The 19519-nt window shown below is 49.1% G+C and overlaps 2 protein-coding genes across 2 annotated transcripts in view; one reads left to right on the forward strand and one right to left on the reverse strand.

Annotated features, from left to right (window-relative positions):
- Positions 1-6453: 6453 nt before the first annotated feature.
- Positions 6454-13214, reverse strand: LOC102050204 (2-epi-5-epi-valiolone synthase-like). Its single transcript, XM_055710459.1, has 5 exons — positions 13045-13214; positions 10079-10712; positions 8177-8410; positions 7225-7477; positions 6454-6554 (listed from the first exon to the last, which is right to left on the reverse strand). Exons 1-5 carry the CDS (start codon positions 13212-13214, stop codon positions 6454-6456), a joined length of 1392 nt encoding a protein of 463 aa, XP_055566434.1.
- A 276-nt stretch (positions 13215-13490) lies between these two features.
- LOC102050380 (uncharacterized) overlaps positions 13491-19519 on the forward strand; it is a 38079-nt gene continuing 32050 nt past the window's right edge. The window contains exons 1-2 of the mRNA XM_055710460.1: positions 13491-13524; positions 15139-15276. Coding sequence (XP_055566435.1) covers positions 13491-13524; positions 15139-15276 — 172 coding nt within the window. The remainder of the gene's footprint in view (positions 13525-15138; positions 15277-19519) is intronic.

Raw genomic sequence — 19519 nt, forward strand, 5'->3', positions numbered from 1 at the left:
CGTCTGTGTAAGCTACTCGTTTTCTGTCTAAGTGAATCTTGTTTTTCTGTGCTTTTGAGGTCCCGGCAGTGCTCCTGTGTTTGTGACTTGGCGATGGACATGTCCGTGTTCCCGACGTGGTGTCAGTCAGCATCCCTGGTTGCACCAGAGCTGTCCGGCTGTCTTTGTATTGTGGTAGCATGGTGGGGACAGAGCGATGGATCAGGCCCCACTTGGCCTTTGCCAATACGCACTAAAGTGGATAGACCAAAGTTTACAATCCAGTGGAAAGAACGGAACAGGCAGACGTGGAAAAATATCATTGCCTCTGTCCCCTCCTATGGGCTCTTGCCTTCTGCCTCCCACCCTTCTCAGAGGGGTGTCTGCAAAACCACCCCGGCTGCGCTGCCCTCCGCCTCCCACCAGCTGCCCTGTGCCTGGCACAGGCTCGGCGAGGCTTCGGGGTACCTGCACCTCTTTGTCCTGCTGTCCCGCCTGCCAGGTCATCTACCCCCAGGAGCCCCACGCAGGAGCACCTCGCTGCCTTCTCCAGCTGCACACGGAGAGATGCCGGTCCTCTCTCTGCTCACCTTGGGGTCGCTCCTCTGAGATCTCCACTCACCCAGCAGGCAAGCAGCTGCTCCTGGGCTGTGCTGGGAGCTGCCGCTAGTGCTGGTTAGGAACCAGACGGGGTCCTGTTTTGTCTTCCCATCTTCATCACTTTTCCCTGTCTCTCTGTTGCTTTCATCCCTTCTAGTCTCGTTCTTCCACAGGCTGTCGTTTACTGTGCTCACAGCGTGGAGTCCTCACCTTCTCTGTGGACATTGCTGCAGCAGCAGTGGCGATGCTGTATATTACCTCACGGGCTTTAAGCCCTAAATACAAACAACAGTTGTTTTTTAATTTGGCCTCCCTCTTGAAAATCTGATACCTGGTAGGGGTAAAATATACTTAATTCATTTGCAGTTAAAAATAATTAGCTGTCCTGCATCACTCAATTTAAAAAACAACAAAATAAAAAACGCTGGGCAAAGCTACCTGACTCTGCTAGGAGTATGGCAGAAAAGCCCTGCTCCCTTTTTGTAGAAGTTGCCAGAGTTAAAGCTTGTGAGTGTTTCCAGCAGGCTTTGTAATGATTTCTTTAGGGATTCAACACTGTAATAGAATGTGGCATTGTAGTACTGCAACAAGAAACCTGTTTATCAGCAGCCTAGGATGTAATTTCTTATTTAAGTTTGAGTTTTTAGATATTTTTTGGCTTTTCTTTTGGTCAGTTGTGCAAGCACTGCTTTTTGGGAGTGAAGCTTGCTGTCAGCGGGAGCTGCTTTGGGTTTCGGCTGGGTCGTGGAGCCCACAAGGAGCAGGAAGAAAACCCACGGGGGGGTAGCGGCTGTGAGCAGTTGCCCTATGTCTGTCAGCACAGAGGTGGTGGCAGGTCTGCTTGGAAGCCTCTTAGTTCCATTGGACAAGCCTGAAATGTTCTGTGCAGGGTAAGAAAGTGATGTTAAATATAAGGCTGGTGATGGCTGGTGGGCTCTGGTTTGCTGGGAGGTCCCATGACCAGTCCAGGCTGTGGTGGCACAGCAGGACGCTGCCACCATGTCACCACGTCATGCCCTCCTTCCGAGGAGGTGGCAGGCTACCGGGAAGGGAATCGTGGTTGCACTGTCTCAGATGGTTCAGCAGCAGCTGCTCCTTTTGCTGTCTCACACAGGGGTGGTCCCAGCACTGCATGGTGGTCGTACTCTGTTTCTCTCACTCCTTGTTTACAGTTGCAGCGGAGCGGCTTGAAAAAGTGTCCCTGACTTATTAAAATCAATAAGGCTTAGAGGATGCCAGCACACAGGTTAAATGCATGCACGCTGATAGTTGCAGTTGTCTTTGCCTGTGATCCAAAGCACACTCTTCCTTGGAATTGCTCTGTTTTTAACTAGATTTGTGAGAGTGACTCTTTAAACGGGCGAGTGTTGAGGCTCCTGTCTCCACCGAGGCCTGAAGCTGCATTTTCTTCCTTTTCACAGCTTCCTTGCCTAGATCACAAAGGAGCAAGGTTTCTGTCCATCTCGGGCAATGCTGAATGTGGGCATATGTTCCCATTTGCAATTCCCTGGAGGGAAGGCAGCTCCCAGCCCCTGTGCTGTCACTGTCACCCCCTCGCTGTGCTCCCTGGGGCTGAGGCAGTGGTGTGCTCTGCGGCCACAGAGAAACCGGTTCCTGCCCCAGAGCTCTACATGGATGCTGGCCAAGGGTTGTGTGAGGCTGTGAGAAGGTTGCTGGTGCTCGGTAGGATGAGCCAGGGCATGCAAAGCATTTAATATAGAATGCTCTTTGAATGTATTTATAAAAATCCCCAGGGGGGTCGACGAACATGGTGGCACGTTATGGAGCATGTCTCAGAGGAGCTATGGGAGAAATGCTCTGTGCCCGCTGTGTGTGTGTGGGGGGGTGTGGTGGGCAGGGGAGCTGTACTGGGCGGCTGTGGGATAGTGTCAGAGGGACTGGGAGCTGGGCACATCCCCCCAGCAGTCACCTCGCTGGGCCGTCCGCAGGCAGGGCAGCTGCGGTTATTTTGGAAGGCTGGGCAAGCGCCTGGCTCTAGTGTGGAGCCCGGCCTGGGAGCGCGGTGCTCGCCCCGCGGGAGCTGGGCTGGGTGCTGGCAGGGGCACCCCAGACCCCCAGGATGCCCTCTGGGCTCTGAGCGGGGTTTGGTAGATGGGGCACGCGGCTCCGGGGACCCCGGGCTTGCTCCAGTGCTTTGCCTGCTCTCTCGCTGTTCAGCAGTGCCTCTCCAGAGCTCGCCGCTCCCGCTGCCTTCCTCCTTCCCACCTTCCATCGCAGCAAGTTAGACATTAATTAAAAGAGCGGGGAACAGCACACTCTTGTGGGGCTGCATCCTTCCCAGCTGGCTGCGAAGCTCTGACGAGGGCAACCTTCCCGCGGCGGGCATGGACCCGCTGCCCTGATGATTTTGGCTGCGTCCCAGCGGAGGTGGCATCCCCATGGCACCGCGTTGGCTCCATCCGGGCACAGGCCAGCGAACTCGCCTCGCTCTCAGGCGAGCTGGGGTTTAACGCTGTCATTTGCAAACTGTTTTCTCTGAGTGCAGCGTGTTGTTGGTACCGGCTCCCGGCAGACAAGCACCGAGCAGCTGAGCACGTGTTGCACTGTATGTGGAATGGGGCCGTTGCAGCACTGTTTGTTTAGCTACTTTAAATACATTTAGTCAAAATCTTTTAGTGTCTTCAAGACTCTGCCCTGATTCTCATTTTACATTGGGTACACGGAACATCACTATTGACTGGACATGAGTAATAACTGCCTGGACAGTCCTTTTATTAATTACAGAATGGTTTGGGTTGGAAGGGACCTTATTTAAAAATATTAGAGCTCATAACATTTCCCTTTTTTTTTTTTTTTCCTGCTGAAAAGTGGCTTGAGAACGGTCAAATAATAAAACAATTTCTTGTCCCCTGACCACCAAAGTAATTTTGTTCAAACAAATCCATGAAGAATTTGTGCTGCAGAGAACCCAGCTGGGTCCCGTTCAGCTTTCCGCTTTTCTCTTTGGAGTAATGTGTCACTGAAGGTAATAGGAAAATAAGCAGAGATTTTAGGTCTAATGATAGTAGTTCCATTTGAAAAAGCAGGAATTAAATAAAAACTGAATAAATGGAAAAGAATTAAATTCTTGCTAGACACACACAAAAAATAATCCATGCACTGCAAACAATGAGGTGTATTTTAAAAAGTCGCTGTTTTATTAATAACACTTTTCACCTCCTTTCCTTGATCTTTCCATGACAAGCCTGGCTGAGGCACTTTTTATCAGACACTGAAGCAATTTAGCTGCTGTCATATGCCTTTTTTGATACACACGTATTAGTCACACAGCCATTTTATGTTCTTTAGCATATTTTAGTATATAATTAAAAATGTGGCTGTCTGCTACTAAGCAACCAAGCACGTCAGGGGTTGATTGTATTCTGTCACCGACAGCAGAAGGAAGGGTAAAAAACAATAATCATGTGTTCATTTTTCAGTCTTAATTGTGCTCCAGCTCCTTTGATATGTTGTTACACACACAGCCTGGCTCCTGAAGACGGAGGCAAAGCCACTGTGTGGGAACAGCTGGCAGGTGACCCGCAGACACGTCACTGTCACTGATAGCACGTCAGTCCTTGATGTTGGGCTTTTAACGTGCAGGTGTGGTTTTGCGACTCTTCAGCTGGACCCTGGTACGATGCTGCTTGGCTTCCCATGGGACTAAATGCCTTTGGGCTCCTGAGAGTCTCCCTGGACATTTAAAATGAGCAACTCAAGTTGATGTTTGTCTTGATTCTCCTCCCTGTAAGTAGGTGGGAGTAGGACTGCGGCACTGGAGGACACTGTTGGCAACCAATAATCCTGTGCTTCATTCATTTCTAGAATATGATGTGAAAAATGGCCCATCCAGCTCCTGGAGAAGGAGGTAAACAGCTCCCGAGTGTACCCAGGTGATCACTGTAAATTTTGGGAAAGGGAGAGGAGCACCAGAGCTACAAGTGTCTGGTCCCAGGGCACCTCCGAGAGGTGGCCAGCGCTAGGTGGGAGGAGGGGAGCACGCACCTCCCCTCCTGGAGCGTGTTGGCATGATGCCCCTCAGCACTGCTGCCCGTGGGGCTCCCCCGCACCCCCAAGGAGTTCAGGTCCTCACCTAGTCCTGCAGTCACACCGTCCCCTTCCGTTTTAGAGAGAGGCTGACAGTGCAGGTGACTGCCCCGCAAGTGGGAGTGATGATGCTGATTCAGCCGGCTGAATGAACCAATGTTTGATGGTCTGGAAAAGGGACAAAATTTCACTGGTACCCTCAGCCACTGGCTTATTTAGCTCAGGGCTTTAGGGGTTGATTTCTGTGGGAAGAGGTGGCTCTGAGGATGTGCTTTTACGCTGTTTTCTGCGAGGGCCCTGCGAGAGGTCTGCTTGGTAAGGTGGTACCATCTGTGTGAAACCCCATCCTGAAGCTAGAGAAGTGCCTGGCTCTGGGGAAGGGCCAGGGAAGTCTCTTTTCTGAGTACTTTTAGGCACATCTTCTCTAGGCTCAAGAGGAAAAGGGATTTACTATATCAATTCTATTCCTCCCCTCTCCTCCAGTGCCTTTCTGTCTCTCTAGCACGTGCAAAGGTACACAGGCATGCACGGCAGGCAGCAATGGAATCATTAGTTTGAAAGTTTTTGTTTTAATAGCTTTTATTACTTCAGTAAAACAGAAGCCAGCACATCAGCACAAACTAGTATGACATAAGGAAAAAAAAAAACCAAACCCGCCCTAAATAATTCAAAGGCTGTTTGTTGGTTGTGATTCCTTTGATTTAACCTCCAGGGAGAAGGATGGCATTACCTTTACATTTTTCCCAGCCAGCATCTGATATATAATCTGCTCTGAGTCTGCCAGGGTCCTGAGACATGACACTGAGGCTGCTTGAAGATGATAAACTTACTTGGGGTCCCCTGATTTCCCTTGGTTTTCCCTCGCTGACCTTATTTACCCGGAGAGCACTGAGATGGGGATGGAGCCCTGGCCGGCCAGGTGTGGGGAGGCACACGGCAGGTTCTCCGTGGGGATGCTCCATGGGGATGCCCGGGTTCTGCAGTACAGCCTGGAGCTCAGCTTTGCTCATAGGCAATGCTGATGCAAATCGTGCTGTATCGTCACACCAGTGGCCTGCAGGGGTTACACAGTAAAACCACCACTATGCATTTTGTCAGCAAGATGAGTCTTGCCAGCATGTCCTTAGTATTTAAGAGTCCCTAGACCTAGGAGTGCTGTCAAGATACAGCTTCCATCGCGCTTCACAGCAGCGATGTCTGCTGATCTGTGGCTACCTGATCGTGCCTGTAATCTCTGTGGCGTTCCCTTACCCGGGGAGCAAAGGCTGGCAGCTGCATTTCTTTTTTTGCTAGTTGGAATGAGCTGCGAAAACAAGAAAAACTCTGAGTTTCAAAACCAGTGAAGGAGATAACCCACTTCAAATATTTTCTATAGCATGGAGATTTAACGTGGTGCTGTCAGGATGCCCCGCTTCTTTTACGTGGTCTGTGAGCCAGGTACAACTACTGACTTCAGGGGTCCAACAACAAGCAATGATGGGACTGGAGCTGCGCGAGGCCATGGCAGCCCCCAGGTTGGATTCACAAAGGAATGAGCAAATGCCGCTCACTTTGCCCAGTGGAGACAGCTTGCTATGAACTACGCTATGGGCGCTTGGTTTCACTTCTGAGCAATCACTTCTTGAGCACTAATCAATTCCCTTCCACACAAAGCAATTGAGTAAACCAGGACAGATGCCAACAGTCGTCTTGTTCCATGCAGCTCTGGGGGGTACGTGGTTTCACAGGTGCTGCCTTATCTTGTTTAAAATTCAGTCCTGCCCACTAACTTACAATGTTAAACAACTCCATGTGTGGGGCAGGACCATCAGCTGGGTCTCGCAGCTCTCAGACAGCAGCTGGCTCTTCTTCCAGCACCGTCTTGCAGTCTCTGACCCACAGCTTGTATGCTCTTTCCAGGGTCTCTTCACTAGTGTCATTGAATATCTCTGTAAAATAAAACTTGTAGTTGATAAAGTGTACAGGAAAGATTTTCCTGCCTGCATACTCTGACTCACTAGGGGGGAGAATAGCTCCTCCAAACAGTTTATGGGAGTCTTGTTTTCTGGTGAGTGTGTAGAAACTGAGCTCCATGGGAAAAGTGTGAATAGATACTGATGAAGAGATCGCAACCTGGTCCTGTGCATTGCTGCTGTGTTGGGGGTTTGTTTGTTTTAAATCTTACGAGTAAGAGTGTTTCACCCCAGATACTGAACAGATACTACTTAGTTTTCAAGTATTAGTTCTAGGCACAGTAATACATTAAATTCCTTTTGCCAAGGATTATTTCACAAATATTTTCAAGTATAACAAAGGAATGGTTTTTCCCTGATGACGTTGCTGGTTTGTCTGCTAGAGCGCTGCATTTAGACCCTGGTCTGCCAACATGTTTGCAAAGTGACTTGGTCAGTCATAATGCAATTAATTAGAGCTCAGTCCTTAACTGTGTTCTGGTGGTTACACACAAGACGAGGCTTCTGTCTCTGGGTGGGCTTATCAAGGTGTTAAACCCAGAAATGTACAGCTGCAGAGCTACAGGGCGCATTTTCCAGCACGTCACTGTGCTGGGATGCCTGCTGCCCCCCAAGTGCCCGCTCCTGGTGCCCCTCGCCGCAGTACCTGCCACGCCGAGGCCGGTGGGGAGAGGCATCCGGGGCTGCCCCCCGCTGTGTTTCAGCCGCTCCACCAGGGCTCTCTTGATGAGGGGCCAGCTGCAGCCGCCGTGCCAGACCGGCAGCTCCAGGCCCCTCATGCACTGGATGATCTGCTCCTTCTCCTCGGCGCTGATGAGTCCCCGTGTGTGGGCGACGTACGTCATGAATGCCATGTCCACGTTCACTGCTTCTCCGTGCATCAGCGACGGCAAAACCCTCTGAAATGCAGAAAAGACAGGTGGGAGAAAAGGTTTCAGTTGACAAACAGTAATTATTTTTTTTTCCTAAAAGTGCTCCTGAAAATTGACATTTAACTCACAGCAGCAGAAGTACAGATTTGCTGGATGTTAGCTTCGTGTGATTTATGGTCTGCAAAGGATGATTTATTTTATGTGTGGTGAATTGCATGTAAAATCGCCCATAGGGATCAAGGATCTAATTCTCTTCCCATTCAAATCACTGATGACAAGCACCATGGGATGGAGGGAAGAGTTCTGCATCTTGCGTAAGGTCTGGTCCTCCCCCCTCATTCCTCAGTGGCAATTTCTCCCCAGTAATACGGGCTATGGTCTCCACGCCTTTGCACTGTTACAGCTCATGTGGGTGATTTCTAGTAGCTTCATTGAAATCTGGTTGTCTTCGTGCTTCAGTAAATGCCTGGTAAGCAGCAATAACTGTCCTGTGGTCTGAATAGGAACACGGGTGCAGGTGTGGGTGGAATGGGGCAGGGAAAGGGGTCTCTTTATCCAGCAGGACCAGGCTGGATGTGTTGGGTGATCTGAAGGTAGCATGTGCAAATCTGAAGTGTAGCTCAGCTCCTTTTGCACAAACTTTTCATGCTGCTGATTGAAAACCTTTTTTTTTTTTTTTTTTTTTTTCAAAAAAATAGATGTTGCAATATAAAAGCTGTCACTCACCATTTCCAGCTCTGGGCTTATAAGGTGACCAAAATCAACCAGTCTGTCCAGGTCGTCCTCCCAGAGATTGGGAGCCAGCTCTTCCAACATCGTTTCAATAGCAATCCTGGTAGTCTGCAGTGCAGCATCCCTGTGGTCAGCAGAGCCACTACAGGACTGGAACTTGGTGTCCAGCAAGTATTTTCCGTGTCTCTTGAGCAGGTCAAACAGCCCTTTGTGTTTCATGAGTGCCATCTAGGGCAAAGAACAGAAGAGGTGAGCAAAAGTAATTATGTGATCCTTCTATGTGCTGTTGTAAACGAGTGTTTCAGTAGGCTGGACTATAATATCATGTTTTACACTAGCAATACCTGCACATCTGGTGCAAAGGCAAGTTCTGCCTCTGCAGCCTGAAAGAGTATTTCTGTAAACACAATTCCTGGTTAGCATGTATATGTTTGGTGTATATTCAACAGATCTCTAGGGAATGTGACCTGGTGGTGTTACACATTGTCAGGTATGGTAAGTGAAGATGTATGCAGAAGGCAGTGCAGAAATGCCCAGTGGGGCTCTGGTAAAATGACAGAGGTGATGGGGGCACTGGTGGGCAAGTTCCCTTGCTACTGGGCAGCTCTGACCACGTTGTGCGTTTCCTAGAGGCTCCAAAAGCCCAGCAGACAGTTTGTAACAAGCTCTGGCTATTCGTGTGCCTGGCAGAAGAATCCCGATGGTCTCAGCCAAACGGTGGCCAGCTCAAGGGCAGGAGAGCGATCCCTAGGATTACCCTCATCTACTCCCTGGGATTGTTCTGTGGGCAAGGGAAGGTTAGGAAAACACCACAATATAGAAAATATGAGGGTTTAGGAGTGGTTTCATAGTTAAAGTACATATTTTTTCACCCCCCTGACTCGGGCATTAGCCCTGTCCTGCAGTCGGGAATGGTGACCTGCATGTTTCCCAGTGCCTGCCAGAGACCTCCAGTTATGGAGAGTTCCCACTGCCCAAGCTCTGAAAAATGCTACTGATGAACTCATCTCCAATAGTAATAATACTCTTTAATGGCTTGAACTCTACTTTATCAAAAGTTTTCAAAGCTCTTCAGGCATAAAACCATTTACTGTACACCTTCCAGGTAATTTTTGAAGTAGAATTTGACTCACAGGAGATTGATTGACTACACTCAACATACCCAGAGAGGTAGGTGCAAATTATTAATCCCCAGTATAACGAGCCTCAGATTCTCTGCCAGCAGTTCATTTTAGAGTGCTATGGATCAGCCTCAACGGGAAGATGTTTTCTTCCCTGGTTGTGCTGTGTCTATGTCTGGCCTTGAGTTTTGGAGTTTACTCCGGAGGGTTAGCACTAGGCACTGTGTAAGGGATATTCAAACAAGTTCAGCAGCTGTAAAAAGCTGTGTAGGCTCAATGACAGTTAAAAGTCCCTGTGAAGCCTTGATGGTCCACCTTTGTTTCTGTATGAGTTTATACAACTTTATATAAAGTGGTGGTTTATACAACGCCATGGATGTGATGGACATTTTACCAGCATTGCAGCCTTTCAATACTTAGAGGGGACTTATAAGAAAGATGGGGACAGACATTTTAGTAGGGCCTGTTACAATAGGAGAAGGGGTAATTCTCTAAACTAAAAGAGAGGAGATTCAGGCTAGATATAAGGAAGAAATTTTTTACGATGAAGGTAGTGAAACACTGGGACATGTTGCCCGGAGAGGTGGTAGACACCCATCCCTGGAAACATTCAAGGCCAGGTTGGATGGGGCTGTGAGCAACCTGATCTGGCTGAAGATGACCCTGCTCACTGCAGGGGGGTTGACTAGGTGACCTTTAAAGGTCCCTTCCAACCCAAACCATTCTATGATTCTATGTGTTCAGTTTTGAAAACTGCAGTTGTAGAAGTTCATACCTTTAAAATTTCACCAAGGCCATTGGAGATGTGTCGCCGAGGAATGCTCTGAATGAAGGATCTATCCAGGAAGCTCGCTACTGGGGGAGTGTAGCCCCCGAGCTTGTTCTTACACTGCAGAAAATTCACCCCGTTCTTTGCCCCCACGCTGGCGTCAACATAAGACAGCAGGGTGGTGGGGACCCGAATGTAAGGGGTTCGTCGCCTGTAGAGCGACGCGGCCAGTCCTACGATGTCCAGACAGACGCCGCCTCCGATGGCAATGATGGGCTCGGTTCGCCTGTCAATGCTGAAGTTCTGGACTTCTTGCAAGATGTTCAAGACGAGGTCCATGGATTTTGTTTCTTCGGTGGTAGGCAGGGCAAGGATTTTGTGCTGAACATTATTCTCTTCAAAGTATTCTCTGACTTTGGAGCCATAAAGTTCATCAACGACTTCATCTATGACAACGAAGCGCCGCAGCTTCCTTTTGCCACTGGTGGCTAGCTCTAGTTGCTGGGGGTCAGTAATGTGACCCCAGAGCAGAGTAGTGTTAGAGGGATCCAGAATATTGTATGTTTCTACCACTTTGTAGCAAAAATAAATGGGTGCTTCAATTGTCCAGGAGACACCGCCTTCCGAGATGCATTCACCTCTGGCAAGGATCAGAAAACACTGTATGAAATCACCGTATTCCTCTTTTTGTACTTTGCGTGTCTGAACTAGTTTAAGGATGTAGCCGGGAGGTGGGGAATGTGTGCTCTCCTGCCCGTGCACAGGGAACGTGTGGGGCTGTGAGGGTGGGACGGCTCTCCTGGGTGTCAGGGCTCAACTGCTTTAGTACTGGAGAAACGCTCCCACCTCTTAGTGAACGGGCATATGGCTGAATTTCTACATGGTGATGATAAGATAGAGAGCAAGAACAGCTGGAGCATGTTGTTCATGGTGGAAGTTGAAAACCCCAGCAGAAAACCCCAGACCAACCATTTCATCTGCTACACAGGGAGTGGGGAAGACATGGTCAAAATTTTCCAGAGTTTTTATGGAGGAAACATCCTCTGCTGGGTATATCTGGGCGATAAGAGTTGGTTTATTCATGTCTGTCTACACACAGCCACACACCCACATATAAAATAGTGTTTCTACAATGCTCCAGTTGAAACAGTGGATTTCTCTACCTCGAAACAGGTATGGTAGAAATAGGAAGTGCTCCCAGACAGGGAAAGAAAATTATTTGAGGGTTGGGAAGATGTCCATACTGGAGTTTTAAAGGATAAATAAAAGCCTACAAAGCCAGCATGTAGTAACTATCTAAACCAGTGAAGAACACAGCCCTATGACACAGTTATTACTTCTATGGGGCAGAGGGGGGCAGGGGAAAAACAAGTGGCTTTGTTAGTTTGTTGGCAATCAAGAAAGGAAACTGCTCCCCTCCACCCCCCCAGGAAAAAAAAAAGAAGCAACAACAAAAAAAACCCAACCCAAAAAAACCCCCAGAACATGCATTTTAAATTAAAAAAAATCAAAAAAACTGCAACATGCATTTTAAATAAGACTTCTTGAGCTGCAGTTGGGTAAAAGTTGAAAGTTTCTGTGAACCTTTGTTGGTTTTGGTTTTTTTTTTTCAAATAGATTTCCCTACATGCCCGATTTCTTTCCACATGCCTGAACTTTCTCTTATAAGTCTAAGTAGATGCTTCTCTGCTTTCTTTACCAAATTGCCTCTAAGTCTGTCCTTAACCTTTTTTAAAGTGTTAAAGAAAACCAGTCAGGATTTATACCTTCAGGAAATTTTTTCTGGGCATTTAAAAGGCACTGTTACAAAAAGATCACCATGTACATTGTAATGCATCAAGTATATACCTTATAGCTGTACTTTATCTGCACGTGCATCTGCCTCTGGCATGTGACCCTTCTTAAGAGACAGGATGGATTTGAATGTTTGTTGGTGGAATCATTTTCGGGTGCCAGGTGGCACAACTAGCACCCATTGCAACCCCTCTGCTGTAGGGAAATAGTAGTGAATTTGAGGCTGAACATACCCTTGTTGAAGCATATGTCAGCTGAGGGTGTTTCGGGGTGTGCTCTGGGCCCTAGGTCCAGCCTGCTATGGGCTGAGGTCCAGCAGCATGCCTTTGGGTCTGCTAAAGCCCTGTTCTCTCTGCTGCAGCCCTGCCTGAGCATCGCTCCTGCACAGCCACTGCCAGCGCTGGTGAAGATCCCTCTGACCTGACTAAGAAAAGGATTAGACCTGTGACATTAAAACCTGAGTATGACAAATGCTAGAAAATGTCTGACAGGCAAAACATCGCCATATTAAGGAAGTCCTGCATCACAAATGAGGGTCCATGTGCTCATGAAACAGATTATTCTGTAATTTAAGGATAATTAACTGGACAGATGTAATACCAGCAAAGAACTGCATGTATCCCTGGGGGAAATTTGTCTCTCTCCTCTGTCTGAAGCAGCACTAGGTGACTTCTACGGTTTGAGAGATGCGTTATGAGTTTTGCTCTTGTCAGTGACCTACTGTGTTTGTTTTTTCCATCTAGGCATTTCGTTTATCTGTCACCACCTCTATCAATGCATCCTTCTCCCATGCCCGGCCATGAGCTTTTGCACACAAAGATTTCTTGTAATACGGGGAGGGGGGAAAAGCCCAACTGCAGCATTCAGAAGTCCCTGCGTAAGCTTTTCAGAAGCTTAAAGAAACTTCCCACCTACAAAAATTGAGGCTGTTGATAAAATTCCCTCTGTAACTTTGCCAGGTCATGCCAAGGAGAACAGCAAATACCTGTGCTGCCATATTGCCCCCGTGTTGAAGCCCACTTTCACAGGGGTGTACACGTAACGGTGGGGTTAAGCTGCAACAGCACATAAGATGTTTTTTCCATCTGAGATACGTGCCACCGGGGAGGCGGCCCAGTTTGGCCAGCCAGAGCCGCCCAGCGCAGTCGCCAATGACCGACGTGGGCTCCCATACTTACATTTTCGCTTCGGAGAGAGTGACCTTGTCCTCGCAGTCGGAAAGGGCTTCTCCCTTCTTGATCCGGCACCACGTGCTTTTGACTCGTACCAGCTGGAAGTCTGTCTGCTGGGGCTCCTGGGGCAGGGCGGCCGGCGCCACCGGAGCAGAGGCCTCTTCCGACACTGGCATCTTCCAGAAGTTAAGATCTCCCTGTTAAGGGATCTCCTGTAACCGGGTGCCTTTGAGGTGCTTTTTAAAGCCTCCAGGTGACCAAGGTGTTGGAAGGGGAGGTCTCGTCTCCATAAGGAAGACCAATTACAAAACTAAGATTATCTAATCTAGGATGCATGTGAAGGGTGGTAGGAGCATTTGAAGACACGTGTGAGTACCAGGATGGGGTTGTATAATCAGCCGGTTTTATAATGCTCCAGAAGTACAATAGGAGTGCATGCATTAACTTCCGACATGATGCCCTACAGCAAATTTAAAGTTATGAAAGGCAATTTGTGTGATTCTCCAGGACTTTCAGGAACCTCCTTTGCTGTGCGGAGCCTCTGATGTGGCTGTGGCTCTAACCCGCCCCTATGGGGTAAGATGGGAGCAGGAGCATGGGGACGGGATCGATACCAGCTGGTTAAACCTCTTTTGAGCTGACATTCCTGGGATTCTCTTGCATTGGGAAAGAGAACGATTTCTTTGTTGTTGTTGATTTTAGTTTTTATGATGGTTTTAAAAAAACAATCAGAGAGAGTTTATTTCCCGAAGGGCTGTTTTGGGGGATGAGCTGAGTTTTGATCCGTTCGCTCAGCCACCTGCCAGGGGCTCTGAGATGCTGAGCTTTCACCGTGGTGCAGTTACTTCAGGATCAGCAGTGTGATCCAGGCAGTGGTATCTGGGCCTTGATGACCCTTGCCTTTTGGGTCCTGTGTTTTCCTGCAATTGTCACCGATGTGTCTTACTGAGAGTATGCCAGATCTGCCCCCACCCCGCAAACCTGGGGTGACCCCATCTCCCTGACCCAAAGGCATGTTGACTCTGTAGGGTGGGCTCAGCCAGAGGGATGAATTCCCTTTCTGTAGGAAGCAATGGCGTGGTGGGGGCTGGTGGGGGGCCTGTGCTGGTGACGGCAGGCAGCACCCTGCTCCCCACATGACTGAGGGATGTGCAATTCACCTTTCCGTATGATCTTCCAGCTGGGGCTTTCAGAGGGTCCCAGGCTCAGCTGGCCACAGCAAACACTGCCTTGGCATACAGCTCTGTGGGCCGAGCACAGGGGAGGACCTTCCTTTGATTTTACCAGCAGTGGCCAAAGGTACAAACCTGTCTTTCCCACCTTCTTGGCCGTGTTTCTGCAAGCTGTTGTTTTTCAGAAACAAAAATCACGAAAACCAAAAACAGGCGTAAAAGCAGAGGCTGGAAAAAATGGTTCTTCAGGAGCCTGTTGGACAAGACCACTTCATGGCATTGGAGGCTTAATAGCAGCCAAACTCACTTAGGAACCTACATTTATCTCAAAATTAATTTTGGGAAAGTGCTACAAGAATGAATTCTAAAGCCATGTAGCCCTGCTCCAGGAAGGGTAATAACTCCTAACATCCAGTTGTCACTGCTGGCTTCATCACCAGATGGCAAAGAGTACAGACTGTTATCCCTATTTGAGAGAAGAGGAAAACAGAGTCATCAGAAGAGAAGCAACTTGCCCAAAGTCACCTCCAAAGCTGGTGGAGGGTGGATTAGAAGGTGTGCTGAAGCTCTTAGCCTGTTTACCAAATACTCATCTGAAATGTTAACTCCCAATCCAAACACAATTTGGATTGCTTTCCACAGAGACTGCAGGTCTAATGCAGTTTGTTGTTTACTAAATCATAAGATGGAATAATCTTACATATGCAAGGACCCCTGTCCTTTTCATCTTGTTTATTTGTTTTGATTAATAGCAATCCACTGAGCATTGGGACTTACTTTATTTGCCTTGCTTTTACTCTTTTTGTCCTGTGTGTTTACTTATTTTCCATTTATACTTCCCTGTTCTATTCTGAGAGCATGAAAATGTGTTCTGTTTCATTTTAGAAGCTGACAAATTGACTTTCCAATGTCTCTCTGCTTGCCATAGCTGATGACTGCCATGTCATTGTACCACCCGTCCTGCAGAGGGGCTGCCAAGAGCCTTGCAGCGAAGACCTGCCCCCCCCCGCCCCCAGCCTGTTCGCCCCCTCTGCCCAGCCCCGGGCACTCTCGGGACACTTTGCAGGTACGTTGGGTTGGTCCTTGACTGAACAAGCCCAAGGTGATACATCCCAGAGGTGAAAGATGCTGTTTGGGTTATGGGGTAGTCCGTGTTTCCTCACTAGCCTCAGTTTGTGTTTCGTCTGCATGAAGAGGAGATGGCTGGCTGACCTCAGCTCCATCACATGGTCTTTAATTACTTTGCTTTAATTCCTCACCAGCCTTTTCTGCTCCAGCTCTGCTGCAGGCAAGCTTAGGCTTTTGGATACCTTGGATGTTCCTACTGGTTCTTCCTGATGCTGCCCCCAGCCAGTGCATTCCTTGGGACCCTTTGGGGGGGGGGGGGGGTGGCAGCTCAGCTGGTACCTGCGTGACACAACCTCCCCCAGCCCATGCAAAGACCTGGTCTCTGAGCTAGACTCCACAGCACAGGGTGCTCCAAATCCCTGCTGTGCAGAGCAGTGGAGACCTTGTAGCTATGGACCACTTGTAGGTAATCTATGGTTCAAACTCCTGGGACTTTTTTTGGCCTCATACCTGATCGTTCAGCTGGGACATGTCTGTGCTATGTAACCAGAAGGTTATGAAACTGCCGGTTATCTCCTTGAGAGCCAGCAGCTTCCCAAGGTCAGGATGTGAACGTTGCACTTACGTAAAGCGAGGGCATTGAAAGTCGGCTTTTTTTTTTTTTTCTTTTTTCATGTCAGATGCTGTTGGATCTCACCTGGCTCCTGTGCCCTGGGTGGGGGCAGGAGGGTGCAGCTGGAGTGGGTGCAGCCCCAGCCTGGGGCCATCCTTCCTGCGCAACCTCTCCCTAGGGCTGGGGCTTTACGCAGGTGATCATGGGTGGAGAAGCCTGTCCCCTGGACAGACACCTGAGCACTGCTCTGCAGAGGCAGCAAACCCACGGCAGCATCCTCTGAGGCTGGGGGACAAGAAGCAACATGCATAATCCTGCAGGTAAACTCCCCATGTGGGGTGGGAGCTCTGGGAGAGATGGTGTGACAGGAGGGGGGACAGTGTGATGTCCCAGTCCCGGGTCCCCCATTGTCCCACAGAGATGTGACCTGCAGGCTCTGGGACTTGGCAGAAAGGAGCAGAGGAAAGGGTTTACTGGGAAAAGGAGTTTAAGGCTGAGCAGAGGAGATGGGTCTGCAGGATCCTCAAGTAGAGGGAGGAGGATGCACGCTCCCAGGAGGAAGGGGTGGGTGGGAAGGTTGGCAACTGCAGTGCCAAGAGAGGTTTGGCTGTTAACTAATTTCTAATGGATTGGGATGCTTGTTTCATAAATATTTTCTTCTGTAGCTTTAACCTTGCCTCAGTGCTTTCTGTGATAGCCACGTGTGCCTGGTGTGGCACACACAGCGAGATGTTTGCTGCCTTTTTTGGCCATTTTCTAAAATCAACAGCTGAGTGTGGGAACGCAGGCTGCACCGCATGGAGGGACTTTGTTCTCTCGCAGCCTGATCTAAAGCCCATTGAAGCTGTTGAAAGGCTCCCCTTGACTGCCTTGGGCTTTGGATCCCACTGTTAGTGCCTACCACTTGCCCTTGCTGCACGCAGTGTCCTTTATTATGTATGAAAATAAACGTATGCTTTGCATACTCTCTGCCACTGACTCCAGAGCCTCCCTAATGCAAGCAGAAGAGTGCTGGGGAGCATCCAGCTTTACTATTTCTTTTCCAGCATATGTTTTCCTTGCCTTCCCCTGAAGTTCAGGTAGAGTTTAGCACCCTGGTTCCTGCTGTGAGTGGCAGCTTCCCCACCCCGGCTGCTTCCTCCCCCTCTTCCTCCTCATGCTGCGCCTCCAGCCCTAACCACTGCCTCTCCCCGCGCTGACTCTGCTGCGGGCTCTGGCACTACTGATGCTGAGGCATCAGCTACACTCGGCTCAGGACTCCCTGCGATGTTTATTGGCCAGGTGGTTGGGTTTGGCCCATGCTGCCAGCCCACTCTTGGCCCCACATGGGCTGTGACATGCCCGTGCCCCAGCGAATGGCTCTGCCCTGGCTCGTGGATGGTGGCTTTGGAGCCACTGAGCAGCCCCAGATATGCCACAAACCATACTCCTGCTTCCTTTGGCTACAGCTCCATCCATACGGTGGGCATACATCACAGCTGCCTTTAATGTATTTGAGTCAAGCAGTAGCATAGGATCTCCTAAATGGCTGCAGTTTTGTGTGCAGGGTTCTGGTGCGTAAGGAAATAGCTCGAGCATTGCATCGTGGTTTCCATAAACAGGATTGCCTGGTTAAACTGCAACAGCTGAGGTGTATTTACGTGCTAAGACAAAGTAGTGAGTGTTGTGATAAGCTGTTGTCAATGCCTGAGGTGCCTTGGTGAACATGACTGCTGGAACTATTTGGGACAGTTTTATCAGACTGGATTTCCAAGCATTTAGCTCCCGGCAAAGCGCTCAGCACCCGAGCACCGAGCCGTCTGGCAGCATGATGTTCGGGTGGCTCAGGTTCAATGCTTTGCTGTGGCTGCGAAGGGGAGCTCTTCTGGAAGTCATTGCTGGGGCTGCAAAATAGATCTAGAGGCTGGCAGGTGAAATGAGGATAGACCAAAAACGCGAACGAAAGATCTAGTCCCAAATCTTTGGATGTGGCTTCTTTGTTTTGTTTTTGCCAAATCCAGGCTGCTTTCTGAGCTTGTCTCCATGCCTTCTCCTGGGCAGCCCCCTGCAAACACCACAGTGTCCTCCCCTTTCCTGGCTGAGCTCCCCCACCCAAAAAATGCCATCTAAGCCCAAGATGCAGAATTTAATTTCACTTCTGGAGCAGTGAGTTGCTCCATGGTGCTGCGCTGCCTGCCTGCTCAGGGGACACTGATGTCCCCCACAAGCAACTTTGCCCCCACCTACAATCCTGACTCCTGACTTCAGTATGAACCACAAGTGCCCAGTTTCAGAACAAGTAGAAGCTGCAATCCGTTATTCAGCCTGGTTGTACATCAGGCTGGCTGTGCCCTCAGCATCTGCCGAGGAAGTTACTGGGAACAATCTGGCTGGCAACTGTGGTCCACTTGAACAAATGCCACCTTATCTTTTTGTGAAGATGCTGGAGGCTTAAAGCAGCCCTTTCCTCCTCTTTCATGGTAGGGCTTGAACTCCTCTGCTTCACACTGGCAGCATTTTCCTCCTCTGAGTGAGGAGGAAACACACACACACGCACCCTTTAAGGCACTAAAAAAATAATGTACAACTAGATGGGAAAGGGAAAGAGATGTCTGTGCATAGGCAGAGCCGTGGAGAGGCACCAGGCAATCTAGTTTAGCGGTTAATATAGTCCAGCAGCTTTTCTGGAGTTGTGCAAAAACTAAGCATTAAAATGAACCACTTTTCCTGGAGTAACGTAAAGGAAAAAAAGAAAAATTAGTTCCATAAATTTTCACTGACCTTAGTGCTCAGAGTCTGGAGCGCATCCCGGCCGGAGCCAGCCGCCAGCCCTGAGCTCTGCTCTGACTTGTTGGATGCTTGCATAAACGAAGGCAATTCTGACCTCTGCTGTTGGTCCACAGCATCACCAGGCTGCAGAAGCTGCGGTGCTCCCTGAAAAGGTTGTATAATCTTAGGCACACGGTTGATCTTGGCACGCACCGCAGTGCACTCTCTCCCTGGTAGCACTTCTTGGCGCTTGCGGTTGGTGTTATAACACGGGTTACAAAACAGCTGGAGGTAGATCTTGTTTTCCTCCCCCTTGCATGACAGAGGATCCTTGTCTGTTACTCATCCGGAAGCGTAACATGATGATTCCTAAAATCTGACACAGATTACAAACGTGCTTTTTCCCCCCAAATTAATAACAAGCCTCAGGGTGCTTGGCAGGGAGGACGAGCTGACCCCGACCTCCAGCATCCTGCAGCTGTACAGCGGGAGCCCGGGGATGCTCGCTCATGCGGTGGAGACACTGCAACAAGACAATGTGTCTTCACACAAGGCGTAGCTGGGCTGAGGGCAACAAACTGACATGGTCTGGCGAGGGGGTGGTTATTCCTGCGCTTGCAATTAATTATAAAACTGCTGAAAGTGATATAAGCTACCCTTGACGGGAAGAGACTGGCATGAGATGTAAATCAGGGGCTGCTATAGCTAGCCCAAATCTGCCTTCCTTGTACATCAGGTGGGGCTACTGTGAGGAGCATGATGCTCTCTAGGTGACCTTGAAGTCTGGCCCAGGCTGGCAACTCCCATGTAAAATACACATGTATTTTATATTCCTTGTCCGCTTTCATATTTTTTTGTAATCTGGATAATGAAAATTGGT

The sequence above is a fragment of the Falco cherrug genome, chromosome 4 (genome assembly GCF_023634085.1).
Source record: "Falco cherrug isolate bFalChe1 chromosome 4, bFalChe1.pri, whole genome shotgun sequence".
NCBI lineage: Eukaryota > Metazoa > Chordata > Aves > Falconiformes > Falconidae > Falco > Falco cherrug.

Coding starts and splice junctions, on each gene's coding strand:
- LOC102050204 (XM_055710459.1), bottom strand. CDS start 13,214: ATGCCAGTGTCGGAAGAGGCCTCTGCTCCGGTGGCGCCGGCCGCCCTG. Junction 8,411..10,078: donor GCCTTGGTGAAATTTTAAAG/GTATGAACTTCT, acceptor TCTTTGCCCTAG/ATGGCACTCATGAAACACAA. Junction 6,555..7,224: donor CACCGGCCTCGGCGTGGCAG/GTACTGCGGCGA, acceptor TTTATTTTACAG/AGATATTCAATGACACTAGT.